The sequence below is a fragment of the Crocodylus siamensis genome, chromosome 8, assembly GCF_052110815.1.
Source record: "Crocodylus siamensis isolate JL-2025a chromosome 8, ASM5211081v1, whole genome shotgun sequence".
Classification (NCBI taxonomy): domain Eukaryota; kingdom Metazoa; phylum Chordata; order Crocodylia; family Crocodylidae; genus Crocodylus; species Crocodylus siamensis.
Window position 1 is genome coordinate 45,511,788 of NC_143402.1, and position 14,798 is coordinate 45,526,585.

The 14,798-nt window shown below is 43.3% G+C and overlaps 2 protein-coding genes across 6 annotated transcripts in view; one reads left to right on the top strand and one right to left on the bottom strand.

The window, feature by feature from the left end:
• VAMP7 (vesicle associated membrane protein 7) overlaps positions 1–4,207 on the top strand; it is a 31,477-nt gene extending 27,270 nt beyond the window's left edge. For all 4 annotated transcript variants that reach the window (XM_090061210.1, XM_090061213.1, XM_090061212.1 and 1 more), the window contains exons 7-8: positions 666–758; positions 1,479–4,207. In XM_090061210.1, coding sequence (XP_089917336.1) covers positions 666–758; positions 1,479–1,547 — 162 coding nt within the window. In that variant the 3' untranslated portion in view covers positions 1,548–4,207. The remainder of the gene's footprint in view (positions 1–665; positions 759–1,478) is intronic.
• Positions 4,208–6,369: 2,162 nt separating this feature from the next.
• LOC149858399 (SLAIN motif-containing protein-like) overlaps positions 6,370–14,798 on the bottom strand; it is a 37,169-nt gene continuing 28,740 nt past the window's right edge. Inside the window, exons 5-9 of one of the 2 annotated variants that reach the window (XM_090061207.1) lie at positions 11,815–11,955; positions 10,768–11,085; positions 10,402–10,539; positions 9,970–10,285; positions 6,370–8,083 (exon numbers count right to left, since the gene is read on the bottom strand). In XM_090061207.1, the coding sequence (XP_089917333.1) occupies positions 8,017–8,083; positions 9,970–10,285; positions 10,402–10,539; positions 10,768–11,085; positions 11,815–11,955 (980 nt within the window). In that variant the 3' untranslated portion in view covers positions 6,370–8,016. The remainder of the gene's footprint in view (positions 8,084–9,969; positions 10,286–10,401; positions 10,540–10,767; positions 11,086–11,814; positions 11,956–14,798) is intronic. The other variant, XM_090061208.1, reaches the window with a different exon arrangement.

Sequence of the window (14,798 nt, forward strand, 5' to 3'; positions counted from 1 at the left end):
GTATGGAAATACTGGCTAGCTGTGCAGAGGACGGTATAGACTACAAGCAAGGCTCAAAGCCAAGCTGACAAACCTTGCTTTCAGAGATGCGAGCTCTACCTTCCCTCTACATCTTTTTTTCTACACTAGTCTGCAGAAGTGGTCTGTACAAAGGTAAGACTTAGACTGGACCCTCTTCTCAGACAGTGTCTAGCTGCTACTGGACAAGAAGTTTGGAGGTCAGTCCTGAGCCTGGGTGGCCTGTTAGTCATGGTTAATTGCTGTAGCAAACGGTGCACATGAGGGTGGTGCAGCTGGACAAGATGGCAGTGCTTGACTGCTAGTCCAGTGACCAGAAACCTACTTATAGCTGGTCTAGTGTGGGTGGACTTTGAGCCTTACTCTAGACTTCCTGACACGTTCTGATTTTGGGGTTTCATAGCATGATGCCTCAACTGCTCTAGGACCATGTTCTTGTTAAAGACTGGTGGCAAAATCTTACTTCCATTGGATGAAATAATCCCCTGATCAAAAGTGAGGTAGGTACACAGCATGGCTTGCTGGCTGAGGGATTTTGGGGTGGGAATGAGTGCTTCCAAATACCTTAGGACATTGTTAAATCTTATGGGACTAGGCCTGATCAGTGATGCTTGGGGACTGAGTAGTGTTGTTGTGCTCTCTTCTAGTCTGTCACATTCAAAACTACAAGCAGGAACCTTGCCAGAGCCATGTGTATGAAGAATCTCAAGCTTACCATCATCATCATAATAGTATCCATTGTAAGTGCAAAACATTGTAATGCCACCTCCTTTAAGGGAAGGTTTGGGTGTTAACACTTTTTTCCCTCTGTGTTACTTCCTTCCTCCACCCTGCCTATGCTTCCATCCTCCCCAAAGCAACAGTCTGCAAGGGGGAATCACCTAGCCCCTATAGCTAGTAGACTCCTCTGGAGTCATCTGAGGCTGGGAACCTGCACTTTGCTGGTGTCCTCATGTTGGATGAGCACTAGAGGGATGGCAAAATCCTGCCCATAGAAATATCCAGCTGAGTCTTATGTGAAGTTTAGGACCCACCACTAGGTGTGAGAGTATCTGAGGGCAGGCATAAACCATCTCCGGACAAGCCTATGCTCCTGTTTAATGACTCCTCCAAACAGACCTCTGTCTTGTGTTTATCTACAAATTGTCCTGACTCACCCACCTATAATAATAAGCCTGGGTACTCTAACATCCTTCATCTGAGAGTATGAAGGCATAATTAAAGGTGCTGTATGTGTTGAAGTACTTTGGTAGAGCCTCCAATCAGTTGGTGCCATAGGGATGTCATTATCTCTGTGCTGCAGTTGAGTAAGTGGAGCAGAGTTTAAATGACTCATTAAATGGAGTTGCTGGCAGAGATGGTTTCAGTTTCCAAACTCCAGGTTTGACAGCTACTGTCCTTGTGCTATACCCTACTGGCTAGGATCTTCCTTCCACATGACCAGTGCTTTCTTCCCCCAGGTCATCATCTACATCATCGTGTCGGCTGCCTGCGGTGGGCTCACTTGGCCAAGCTGTGTGCAAAAATAAATGGAAGCAGTTTGTGCTGATCAACCAAGGATGAGATCACCAGGGTGTATGAAGGAGCAACCCACAGAATAACTCAGTCTTTCACTACTGACACCTCATTCTTTCATCCTTCCAGGACTTCAGACTTATTTTTTGCCTTATCACCCCAAGCAGCCCCCTTGGGTCACCTGGCCCTGAACAGCTTGAGCCTTGAGGGGGGCGGGGCATGTTTTAAAACTACTTGAAGGGATTTTTTTGGGATGGGTTCTGTTTTTTGTGTTATGTCTTCTACAGAGCATCTTGGCAGGGTGGGCAGTGCTGCTGGCTCAGGAGGATACATGCATGCTCATCCATGTATACATGCGGCTTTGCACTTTAATGTGAGTGTCCTAAATAGAGTGGTAGTATTAGTGGCCTGCCTTCCCTCTCTATGAGGAGAGGGCTGGAGAGAACCCAGTGAAAGGTGGGTGAATGTTGGATGGGGGAGAGAGGGGTGAAAGGCTATTCTTTTGCTAATATGTGGGGACCCAGTTCTCCCTGCATACTTAAGCCTTCACAGTACTTCACTGAGAGCCTTCCCTGCTCCCCCCTGCCCCCTCCAGAGCCTGGTTGTTGGGGCTTTATCTAAGAGCCATGGATGCAAATCCTGGTCGACATCACAAATAGAATAGCGCAAGCTAGACCAAAATGAGGTTCTTGGAAAAAGTCCCCCTTCCATACTGGAACTCCCCTTCCTTGAGGAATCTCCTTGGAGATCTGTACTGTAGGCCGGGGAAGGGGATTAGGGATAAACTGGGCACATTTTGAAATGGTTTTCCACCTGTTGTCTTGGCTCTTACTTCATGGTTAAGTTGATAGAGTAAAGGAAATGGTTGTGGCTGGTTAAGGTTCCAGTAATTTAACTGCTTTGTCATTTTGTGGGGTGTCTGTGTCTCTCCTATCCTGTTTTTACTTTGATTATGGAGGAGGCTAAAACTTAGTGCAAATGTGTCACTTGATATGAAGTGGATTTGGGGCCAAACTGCTGCTCTGGATTCCAGGGAGGATGCATGTTGGTGGGGAAGTGCCCTGTGTTTTTTGCATTTCCATCCCAGTAGACTGCCAAGTGTTTTGAAAACACTGAATACAGAAAAGGGACAGAATCATCAGTTTGCCTAAATCTCACTGTTTGAATCCCTCCTTTTTAAGGGGGTTCTTGTCTACACATGTATCCTAGATTCTAATGAATAGTGTGAAACAGCACCAAAGTTAACCAAAGGCCAGGGGTCCCCGACTAATGCTGCTGTAGGAAGCTCAGAGGGCCAAAAATAATCCCATAGACTGGCTCTATCTAGCACCTAATTAAAGGTTTTTTATAATCAATTATAAGTTCATTGTCTTGGACACCCTGATCATCATAGGACTGCCCTCTGCACAGTCCAGTTATGAAAAGTGAAGTGGTAGCTCATGTCCATGCTTGGTGGGGTGTGTCAGAGAAACATGTTCCCTTTGCACTGTGAATGACTTGCCAATTTCTTTCAAGTGGCTCAAGATTTCTTTCTGAGTTTTTTTTATGGTGGTTTGTTTTTTTTCTGTGGAAGAAGAAATAGAGCCAAAAGCAAATTTGCAAAAAAAAAAGAAAGGGTGGCTTAATGCACATTGAACTCCATTAGCACCAGACTGTCCTGTTGTGCTAGCTTGGTTTTCCACTATAGAAATTCTGGTTCTTAAGAGGTGAAGTTGCAGGGGTGGTGGGGAAGACTTAATCTAGTGGCTGGACTTGGCATCACAGAAGCACATACTGAGGCTTGATGCACAGAACAGCTCTTGCACTCTCTGGCCTTGGGAAATGTATGAGAGCCACATTGTATTAGGTCCCCATGAAAGCATGCACTAAAACCAAACTGCTGCTCCAGCATAAACTTGCTTTGCTGCCTACTGCACAGTGTGACTTGAAGGTTTCAAACTGGTACCCAACCCAGCCTGGGTTAGACTTATGCCAGCTGAGATCTGACTCTTTCAACTGCAATAAGAGATGGCATCTGACATGTTGGTGACCCCCTATTCTTGTTCACTTCTGTCACTAGTTGGGCTAAGCGAGAGTCGGCCAGTGCAGAGCTAACTGGAAATCTGTGTCTGCAGTCCTAGTGACTTATCTGGGAAGACCTATGGTGAAGTATCCTTCTTCTCTTTAGCACACCATGACCACCCACAAGTCTATGTGCAATTGTGCATGTTTTAGGGATAGTTCAGAACATTACTATATTGATTTCCTAGTTGTTGTCTTTATGTACAAATACTTTTTAAAGAGATAATTTCCTCTTGTTTTAAAGAATGCACTGAAGCATTATGTAAAACAAAGTTAACCTGTTTAAATAAAATTTTCCTGTAAAGAGAAGTTATTTCCTTGGCTCTTCTGCAGGGTGGCTTGATATAAACTTCGTGTTTTTTAATAAACAGGTTCCAGCTACTTGGGTATGGGTACTAGACCTGGCTGGAGAGCCATTTTTTCTCTCATGAGTGTCTTTATGCATCTTCTGGCTTCAGAAGACTCTTACAATGCTGCTTCAGACTTGCAGTCAGAAAATACTAATAAGCCCCCACAACAGAAGCCATGTTCTCAAAAGTCATTTTGGGGTACCTGGCTCTAACCAAAAAAAGGCTAAAGACTAACATCTAATAAAGAACGTTTTGGATTCTCATCCTTATCTTAACTTTTTCCTACCTGTCCACTGAAATGTTTTGTCATCACTTGAAGAGCTTAGTAACTTGGACAGAGCTTTCTAAAAGCAGCAATAGGCATTCTACGTGCATTGACCCTCCAGGAAAACCTAGCATCTCATCTTCCCAAGGGGAAGAGAAAACTAGTGCCAAGTCAAATGTTGCATTTAGTGTCTCTCTCTCATATGTAGATCAGTCTTTGTATAGCACTGTACTACAGTGGAGACCCAGTTAGATCTTCCTAATTGTTACTATTAAATCAGGCTATTACTGTCTAATACAATTTGTTGCTTCTCAACCCAAAATGAGGATTTGCATGAAACGTCACCACCATGTCATTCAATTTTAATTGTCTATGGCAGAGGGAGATTCTTCAGTCTTTCAAAACGGTGTTGAGAGTCTCTCAAACTGAACAAATGTCCTTCTAGGTAGAACTCCTTTCCTTCTTGGAAGTGAGAATATTACTTCTATTTGAAGGTTTAAAATCACTAGAGCAAAACAAGCTAACTTACTGTATACCTGTCTGATACCATAACTTTCCTGTTTAGCATCTTTTAATTAAGTCCTCTGAGAACATAGAACCTAAAAAATAGATGCAAATGAAGCTACAGGATGTGTAAGATGCTCAGGCCTAGTGCATGAGCCAAAAGAGTCATCTTGTAAATGAAGTAAAGTGTTTGGCTATTAAATATGACTGCTGACTCTCTGGCCTAAGTTCACTTATTTATTTGTTTATTTATTATCTAGTGATTTAGGGCTTTGAAGTGCAAGAATGCCAGAGTCAGTAATTTATTGTAATAAACTGATAACCTTGAAAACATGAATCGGAAACCACTAAGAATAGTTTTAGCTTCTTAACATCAATTACACTACTTGTGTGGTTAACTCTAATGATGTGCATTTAAAATAAAAGTAGATCATATTAAACTTACCTGTCACTCTCCAGTTAAGTGGAATGTTCCTCTTTGAATAGAGAACTGAAACAATTGGAACTTGATTTCAGGCCCCATTAGAAATAACTATACTACACTGTATACATTTTAGTGCAACTTAACTTTACCCAAGAAAGCCTTGAAGACTCTTGATCTGTTGAAGGAAAAGTACTTTTATAGATACTAAACTTCCTTTAGGACAGACTGAAATTTCAACACACTTTCTCTTCTGTACCTTCACCTAACTCTTCAGGGTACTTTTCTGCATGGAAAAACATTATGGGGATGTTCTCTCTCTCTCTCCCTAACACATCATTTCTCCATGAGCAAATCAGTGGAGCAGGTCCTCAAGAAGCTCAGTGAAGCACCTAGAGGAGAGCAAGGCAACTAGGAACAAGCAGCATGGATTTACCGAGAGCAAATTATGCCTTGCAAACCTGATTTTCTTCTAAGGAGACCACCTTTTGTGAACCGGGGAAAAACAGTGAATGTAATACACTTTCTGTTCTTTTCAGCACTGGTAAGGCCTTACTTGGAATACCATGTCCAGTTTTGGGTTCTACACATCAAGAAGGCTGTGGGCAGTTTCTAAGGAGTCCCATGCAGGATGAGGGACCTGGGAAACAACTTATGCAGAAAGGCTGAAAGAACCAGGGTTACTTAATCTGGAGAAAAGAGGATTTCGGGGGGGGGGGTATTTAATAAGTCTTCAAATCCCAAATGGCCAATTATAGAGAAGATGGAGATGTGCTTTTCTCTGTGGCTGTAGGGGATAGTATTAAGAGCAATGGTCTCAAGCTACAGCAGAAGAAATTGAGGTTGGAGATTAGGAAGAACTTGCTATGCAGGTGGCCAGCTTGGAACAAAGACAGACTCTCCATCCTTGGAAGTTTAAGAGAAAGGTTAGACATTTGGCAGGGATGGGCTGGTCAAGGACAAGCCTGTTTTGAGCCAGGGGGCTGGACTAAATGACTTCATGTGGTCCCTTCCAGCCCTACCTTCCTATGATCCTAAAGATGTTCCAAAGGAAAAGTGGGTTTAACAAGAAGATAACAGCTATTGGAGGAAGATTTCAGAAAAGAAATCCCCAAGGGGGACAGGAAGAAATCTGACCCAAAAAATGGTCTCCTGCAGAAGAAAGTTACATTTTCCAGAACAGAAGCTGCTCTGGGAACCTGGTGGCTCTAGCAATTAATGCCACCTATCACTCAAAACTAAGCAGGGACAAAACTAGCTTTAAAATCTAGTTACTAAATACAAATTAGCTAAAATACTGCAACTCTTCCAGCTTCACTCCTACTGAAACAGGACAAACCTGCAACAGCTAAAGTAAGGGTCACATAGGGAGCAAACATATGAAGCTGATGAGCAAGGCCTTGTATTCTCCCTCAGTATGGACAGCTAGACCCTAAAATAGGGATGTATGTAATTCCTGCCTCTTCTCAGTGGCTGTAAACAAGTCTGAAGGACAGAAGGTTATTAAGTTAAACAGCTAAACAATGCAGTACAAGCTGACCCCATCAGCAGTAGTCTTTAGACTCTAACTTTTTAGAAAACCTTTTTTATGTCTCAGTTAACATTTGTTAAACAGACAAGTGGAGAGAGTTTAATGCATATTACTGGGGCAGAGGGGAGATGCAGATCACGCTTCTAGAGATGCTACCATAAACAAAAAAAACAAGACTCCTTGTTTGCTATTAAGGCAGATCTACTTTTCAGCACCTTAACATTTTATTAAGCTACACTATCAAATCACATTAATGGCAGGGAAAACATTGCTGAGCTCAAATCAGTGCATATTTTATGGACTCCATTTGAATCAACAGCCTCTTGCTGAAGATGGGGGATGATTTTACCAATTCCTTCATATGAAAAAGGCAATTAGAAAAAGTTTCATACAAAACCCAATTAAAGGTAATTGTTACCAACAGGAAATGGGGCAAAGTGTATATTATGAAGAGAAACACTTAAAGTAAAATTAGTCTCTCTAACATACAGTGGGTGCCAAAGACTGGACATTACCATCTGCAAGAAGTTAAGCTTGCTGGTATTTTCTCAACTAAGATACAGAACTTAGCAATGTGATAACTATCAGTTTAAGTAGCACCCACTGTATTATGATGGCCTGTTCAGAAACCCACACAAATATTGTGCATTACTCCTTCATTTGTGAACTGACACTACTGTGATGCACACACTTGGATACAAACATGTCTGAAGTGTACTACTGATAGTTATAAAAGCTGCCTTTGACTTCTAGAGAAACATTAATAAAAAGTAGCAGAAGAAATACATTTTATACAGGAATAAGTATAAAAAAAATTCTGGGCTTCAGATCAGCTAGATTAGATGACACCAGGTGCATTAAAAAAACTCCGAAACCTTCTAACACCTATACAGCTATTTCTACACTCTCCACCCCCTGCTAAGAGCAACAAACAATAAGTTGAAGCTTCTTGCTGGCACAAACACAACAACTTGTGGCCTTTTAAGCAAGTTTCCATGTGAACATGTCATAGTGGATTGCAGTCAATGTCGCTTCCAACAATAGGCTGTAGGTAGAAATCTATATTAAAGATGCAAAGGCTACTCAAGCTTCTGCAGTTTTTCAGAGTTCAGGGATACAGTACACAAATAATTGTCCATTTCTATCATTAAGAGGCCAAGCTCTTGACAAATTAAATGAAGTCAAGAACAAAGTCTGCATTCTAGAGATGGAGGGAGGGGGCTGGGGAATGTATAAGTCAGTCCCATGCAGTGGATCTGGAAAGAAGCATATTTTAGAGTATTCTTATGCCCAGCCAGCTGGGGTTCTTCAACACAGATGTTTGGCAGTGCATCAGCATCTTTGGGTTGCTTCAGTAACATCCATCCTTCCAAGAATCATCAGCAGTTGTCTGACTGGTTTTTGCCGACTGAGGAACTCTGTTTAAAACAAAAAAACAAAAGCCATCTAGTCACAAGTAGTGACGCACTGAGCTCCGACTTAAGTGTTCATTATACCATTAGCAGAGGAACATATTAGTGATCAAAGCCTTAACTCAGATGCCATACTTTTGCGCTTTCTGGCTTGCCACACAGGCATGCCTCATTCAGTGTCCTAGTTGCATGTGGCACACACCCATGCATACTATTAAAGCTAGTCCTGCATTTTATGGCAGGCTGAATAAAAACCCTACACACAGTATCTCATTTCTGTGGCAAGCTGGCACAAGAAACTGGAAAATGCAGCAGTCCTGGGTAATGTGTTTGGAAAAAAAAAAGCAAATTTAAGCAAACCCTTTAAAAAAAATAAGCACCTAATATCACTAAATGTGAGAGAAATGATTGGTAAAATATATTTGCAGCATTTTCTGCACAAGTAACTTCACTATAACAGTGAAGTCCACTGAAGATGTGCTGTGTTTTTTATTTTACACAATGACAAAAAGAAATCTAGAGGGCCCAGAGGATCTTGGGGAATTTCGGAATAGCTGAAAACTTAAAAAAAAACCCTCATTCTTAAGGCCTGGGGCTTTTATAAAGAAACACTCAGCACTTGCTTTAATGGAAACCAGATGTAGGTCAAACACAAATGAAATTTAAAGATAATTGTGCTTCTTTCTGTGTTGTCCGTGTTTAAGAATTTTTTTAATAAACTCTCTCATTGGACAAACTGTATAACTGGAAGAGATGTTGACAACGTATTCAAAAACAATCCAACCTAGTTCTGGGACATAAGATACAGACTTTAGATAGTTCTGAGACCAGTAAAAATCAGAGCATATATATAAGCCCTGACTGAAGCACAAATTTTTGAAGATATATAATATTCCAGGTGCAGTTTGGGTGCCATTCATCTTTATTCTGCTTCAGTTCCATTAGAGTAGGGGTTGTCAACCAAGGGTGCCCATACACCTGGGAGTACTTGGACCAGTCCTAGGGGGTATGTGTGGGCGGGTGAGGACGGAGCACCGCTGCCTCCCAGGAGCAGGGCAGGGAAGCTTGCACATCAGCCCAGTGAGCTTCCTCACCCCAGCCGAGTGAGCGTCCCTGCCCACTTGCATGCTGTCCCTGCCTCCCTGTTCTGTGTCTGTCCATGTGCTACTCTCCCCCAACCCCCGCTCAGTGACTGGCCACCGGGGGTACTTAAATTCAAAAAGGTTGAAAACCCCTGCATAAGACAAAAGAGCAAATGCCTGAGAAAGCCTGCCAAATGAGTTGTTCAGAGCTTAGGGCCAAGATTTCTCAATTCCTTAACTTTATGTAGTCACTTAAAATAGCCTAGAGAGGGAATATTACCCTCTCTGGGTAATATTACCAAATATTATCAAATCAAAATGGTAATATTTTATCTGCCATGTGCCTCTGGAAACTGCTACAACAGACACAGGACAATGAAAAACAAGCCATGGAAAGCCTGTTGAAGATTATCTCAAGTAGTTGATGGAACAGGAAATGTTACAAGATTTCCAGTACTTGTTTTGAGAAACAATTTAGGCCAAGGCAAGCACTTAAAAAAGTATCATATATTTATAAATCAGGCCCAAAATGTAACCTGAATGTTTCATTAAGAGAGCCAAAATGTCTACAGAAAGCAATCTTAAAGCTAAGGATTACTTATAGCTTACTGCTGGGGCAAAAACATGCTAGGAAGTTCCCATCTGCAAACCATCTGATTTGGAAATCACATCCCAGTAGATGGAACATACTACAAATAAGAGATCCCTTTTACTTTATAATTTGAAATGTACTTTATAAGCCAAATTTTGGCAGACATAGTTAAGGTGCACTTAATTTTCTTAAGTTTGTTTCAGTCATTAAGACCTTACCTCTTGGACGGGGGTGTCAGCTTGCTCTTAGGAGTAGAAGTTCCTCCTACAGATGTCCGTACTTTGATGGGCGAGTTTTTGGCTATCGTGACCATATTACTTCTGGTAGCAGAAGAACTGCTATTGGAAGACCCTGGACTATAAGTAGAAGACTGTGGTTTTCGAACTCCAACAGGATTTGTGTAGCTGGAGGCTTTCACTGGCTGTCGTGGTGTTAACAGAGAATTTGTGCATGACCCTCCTTTCACTGGCTGTCGTACTGTTAAGGGAGACTGACCAGCACTAGAGGAATACCTGAGCTTACTGGAATTCAAATCTAAAAGTGTAATGAAAGGAAACAAGTTGGTAATGCTTTCTCTCCCACACCCCCACAGGCCCCTCTCCCTTACACACGTGCACACTACAAAGTGGTAAAAACTAAAGTGAACTGACTTGTTGATGGTTGCTGCATTCTGGAAAGTCGGCTGCTGGGCACCTGTAGATCTGATTCCAAACTCCGGCTACTCCTTACAGACTCTAGAGCGCGAAGGCTTGTCCTAGCCAAGTTAGGCATACTGTGACGCATCTCCTCTGGAGTTCGAACGAATTATAAATAGAGCATAATATTAGCAGACCAAATTACTTCCATGGTATAATCTATTCCTAGGAAAATGCATATTGTTAGTTTTAATTCAAATTGATAAGAAAAATACAGAGTAACCATGAAAGTGATTGCTATTTAATAACAATCATTTTTTGACCAATCCACATGTCCATATTTTTTAATATGCAATACTGTACAGTTCATAGCTAGCCTACCTTCATTATTTGTGTACTTCAGTCGATCTTGCATGGTGCTTTGCACAGATCTCCTTGGGGGTCGAATACGAGAGGTAGTTGCCCTGTTGTAATCTGCTCCTGAAGAAGGGGACTGACATCGGGGGGAGCTGAGAGGAGATGGTGAGTACCTGTGAGCACTACGATAGGACAGGGAACAATCATAATCATCCTCATCCTCCAGACTGTATGCGTCAAACTCCTGGTCGCTGTAGGTACCTCTCCTGAGAGAGTGAAGGGAGGCACTGGAACTACGACGAGACACTGAAGCAGAGCTAGAAGCACAATCCTGGCGGAGACCTGAGAATATGAAATGCCACGGACCAAATTACTTTTAACTTCATACAAACTACTTCCCCTGCCATGGTACAGCAGAAGTTAACTATTACCTCTCTGATCATTTTGTAAATTGGCTTTGGGACTGGATTCAAGAAAACAGAACAATCTTCATCATAACATCACATGGTACATTACTTTAAGGGAAAATTTACACAGATACAGGTGGTATGGGGGAAATATTCATGATTATTGTTCTAAACTTCAGGAGCCATCTACAAGATTAGCGGTACACAATTACAGATTATGAAGGTTTAAACAGTTGGTTTAAAATGTCCCAGAATGCATTACATGCATGTGTATCCCTGGGGGTACTTCAAAAGGTCCCAAGGGCTATGCGGGGGTGGGAGGGAACAGAGTGCCACCACCCCATGCTGCTGCCTCACAGGAGCAGGGCCCGGGTGGGGTGAGAGCAGCATCGCACGGATGCTGCACTGCCACCACTCGCCACACCCCTGCTTTGCATCCAGCTACTTGCAAACCCCACCCCCGCCACCATGCTCTGCGTCCGGCTGCTCACAACCCCCATCCCACCCCCTCCTGCCTGCACTCAGCCGGCATCAGTCTATTGCCAGGTTTAGATGGAAGTCTTAGAGCCATAGACTTTACCCCTCTATGAGACCAGTCGCAAACCATCTATATTTCCTCAAAAATCCAAAACTGTAAGATGAAAAGGAAATTGCTGTCACATACTTTCTTCCTGTAGGCGTGCCATAACCTGGACATCAGTCAAGTCCTGCAGTTTGTAGCCCATAGAGATAGAGTCATCAGATGTACTAAGCTCACTGTCCACAGAGGACTGAGAACTCAGTGCAGAATGCATACTCAAGTAACCTGTGGGAAGAGGGGTGGAGAGGGAGGAAAAATAGTGAGCAGCAAAAAATGATTTAGAAACGCACAGAAACTCATTTTTATTTGAGGGCAAAGCAATTAAGGTGTTGGAGGTAGCTCAGTTTATTTGCTAAGGAAAAAACCAAAAAATCCAAAAGTTAGTTACACCTACAGAGGATTGTTCTTCACATCTTGACTACTAAATAGACTGACTGATATGCTGGAGCATGGATTCCTGTCCAGAGAAAAGCAACTGAGGCTACCAGAACCTCAGCCTGATTTCAGTGCTTAATATTTCCACACTTTGAGAAAGATATGTCTGCTGATCCAGAAGCTGATTTTGAAGTCACAGGAGACGTTTGCTGTGGTGTTTACACAGGGTTATATGAGCACTAATGCCTCACATCCTCCTGAACCCATACAATTACTATCTAGATTAAGAATTTACTATTATGAGTAGAGTTCTGCTGAGATACATCAGTCACATAGTAACACTCTTATGCAACAGATGGTTTTATAATAGTCACTTGTTACCTCATGATCCTTCTCCCTCACCCCACCTGTTGTTTCATCCACTTGCTGCATCTTGTAATAAACCACGACTACATTTCTCAGGGAATAGAATGGCCTTGGATTTAAACAGACATAACTGTACTGATATCAAAGAATACAGATACAAGCTGTTATGATACAGCTAGTAATCATGATTATGTGACACCACAAACGTAGCAAAAACGCTTCACTTTTAATCCTGCTTCAGTTAGGATTAAGGTTAGGGCGATTTAAAATCAATTGTATTGCTACAAGATCACGCAAACTTAACAAATCAGTGGAGGCCATTATTTTTGGCAGGTGTACCACAAACTAGCCTACACCAATGCTCAACCTCCTGCCTGCAGGCCAGGCCTGCAGAGCCATCACATCCAGCCCAAGGGAATCCCCACAAGTTGGAAAAATTGGCAGCTGGCAAGCAGCAGAAGTTCCATGCAGCGGAGTCCAGCCCTGCTCGGGCCACGGCTATGTAGAGGGATCGGGATGGTCCCACCCCTGCTACACCTGGATCAGGCCAGGCTGCTCCTCACCCCCTCGGGTGTCCAGATAGGAGCCGTTCCATTCCAACCCCCACTCCCATGCACCCAGATCAGGACCACTTCGTTCATCTTCCTCTTCCTGCTTTCCCACACACATCCAACCCATTTGTCCGGATCATGGCTGCTCCACCCCTTCCTATTCTGCCCCCTGCGTGCCAGATCAGGGCTGCTCCATCGCCCTCCCCAAGCCCCTAACCCCCTCACATCCAGATCGGGGACCAAGTCGCCCCCTGCCTGTCCAGCACATGGACCAGGGTCAGCCAGTACACCTGCCTGTGGCCAGATGGAGCCCAGCCGGGATGGATCCAGCCCACAGCCAAGACTTGGCATTGTCCATCTGGCCCACAGGGCAAAAAAGGTTGGACACCACTGACTTGTACCTTTCCTGAATGCTACTCCAATGCCCTTCCCCTACCCAACCTGCTGCTCTTTCTGCTCCCTGCCCAATCTGCTGGCTGTCGCACCTGTGGCACACATGCAATAGCTGCTGCATGCTCCCAACTAGCTACTCCCTCTCCCCTTTTAAAGCAACTAAAACACACATTTGTCCACACCCTCAGGTACTGGTCTGTATAACAGTGTTCCTCAACCCGTGGGTCACAATCCAAAAGTGGGTTGCAAGAATATATGAAAGGGTTGCAAACAAGCTTTAAGAACTGGATCAACAAACTTTAAAAATGGATTCTCCTTTAAAGGAGAAAAACACTATGCCGGCTGGCAGAGGTCCAGCCTACAAGGGGCTGCTAGGAGCAGCAAAGTAGCCAGGCAGCATGGACAGCTGCTACAGGGGTGGGGGCATAGACAATATGTCAGGGGGTGCAGAGACAAAGGCAACACTGCCTGTCACCACACCTCCTCTCCAGAGTACAGCCATGGCTTCAGGGGAGTGACAGCAGCTGGGCCAGAGGCAGGGGTATTGCTGCGCCCAGTGCACCACCAGCTGGCAGGAGAAGGTGAAGGTAGCATAGCCCTCCTCCTCCCCCCATCCATTATTCCTTGTGCTGCTGGAGGCATGGCTGGTGCAGGGTTTCTGGCGGCAGTGGCAGAAATGAGTTGCCACCCTACCGGAGTCTCGGGGCAGTGGGTTGCGAGTGAGGAGCACCAGCAGGGCGAGAGGACTGTTTTCTACTTAAACTATTCACTGGTTCAGGACTGGCCACTGATGTTTATAAATGGGTCCTGGTACAAAAAAGGTTGAGAACCACTGGTAAAACACCTTGAGATAATACAATGAGATCCTTACTGGGACCACTGGACCCTACTCTAATACAAATAATAACATTCGAAGAGGGTACACCTCCTATTAAGATGTTAAACTTCTATTACATGCACAGGCATAAGTAAAAGGGAAATAAGGTGTCATTTTCTTTTAGTTTAAGTTCATAGTAACTGACATGTAATATTTAGTTAACATTGTTTGATGACTGAAGTCAGTCTCTCAGGATTTTCCACAGTATATGAGATACACCACGTTAGGCTAGTGGAATATGAAAATGGAGCGAGTCCAGTAGCAAATGCTTGCTACTGGAAGGCTTTTTTTGATAAACTGATTATACCACTGATACCAATGATAAACTGATTATACCAATTATACCAATAAACTGATTATACTTGTCCTTGCATCTCAGATGGGTGGCAGTCAACCCAACACAGAAATGTTCATACCTCAGCCCACTCTTCTCTGCATTTTCTCCTCTTGGTTGGCAAATGCGTTATAACACTAATAGCCATCATTCCCCTGTATTAGTTAAACAA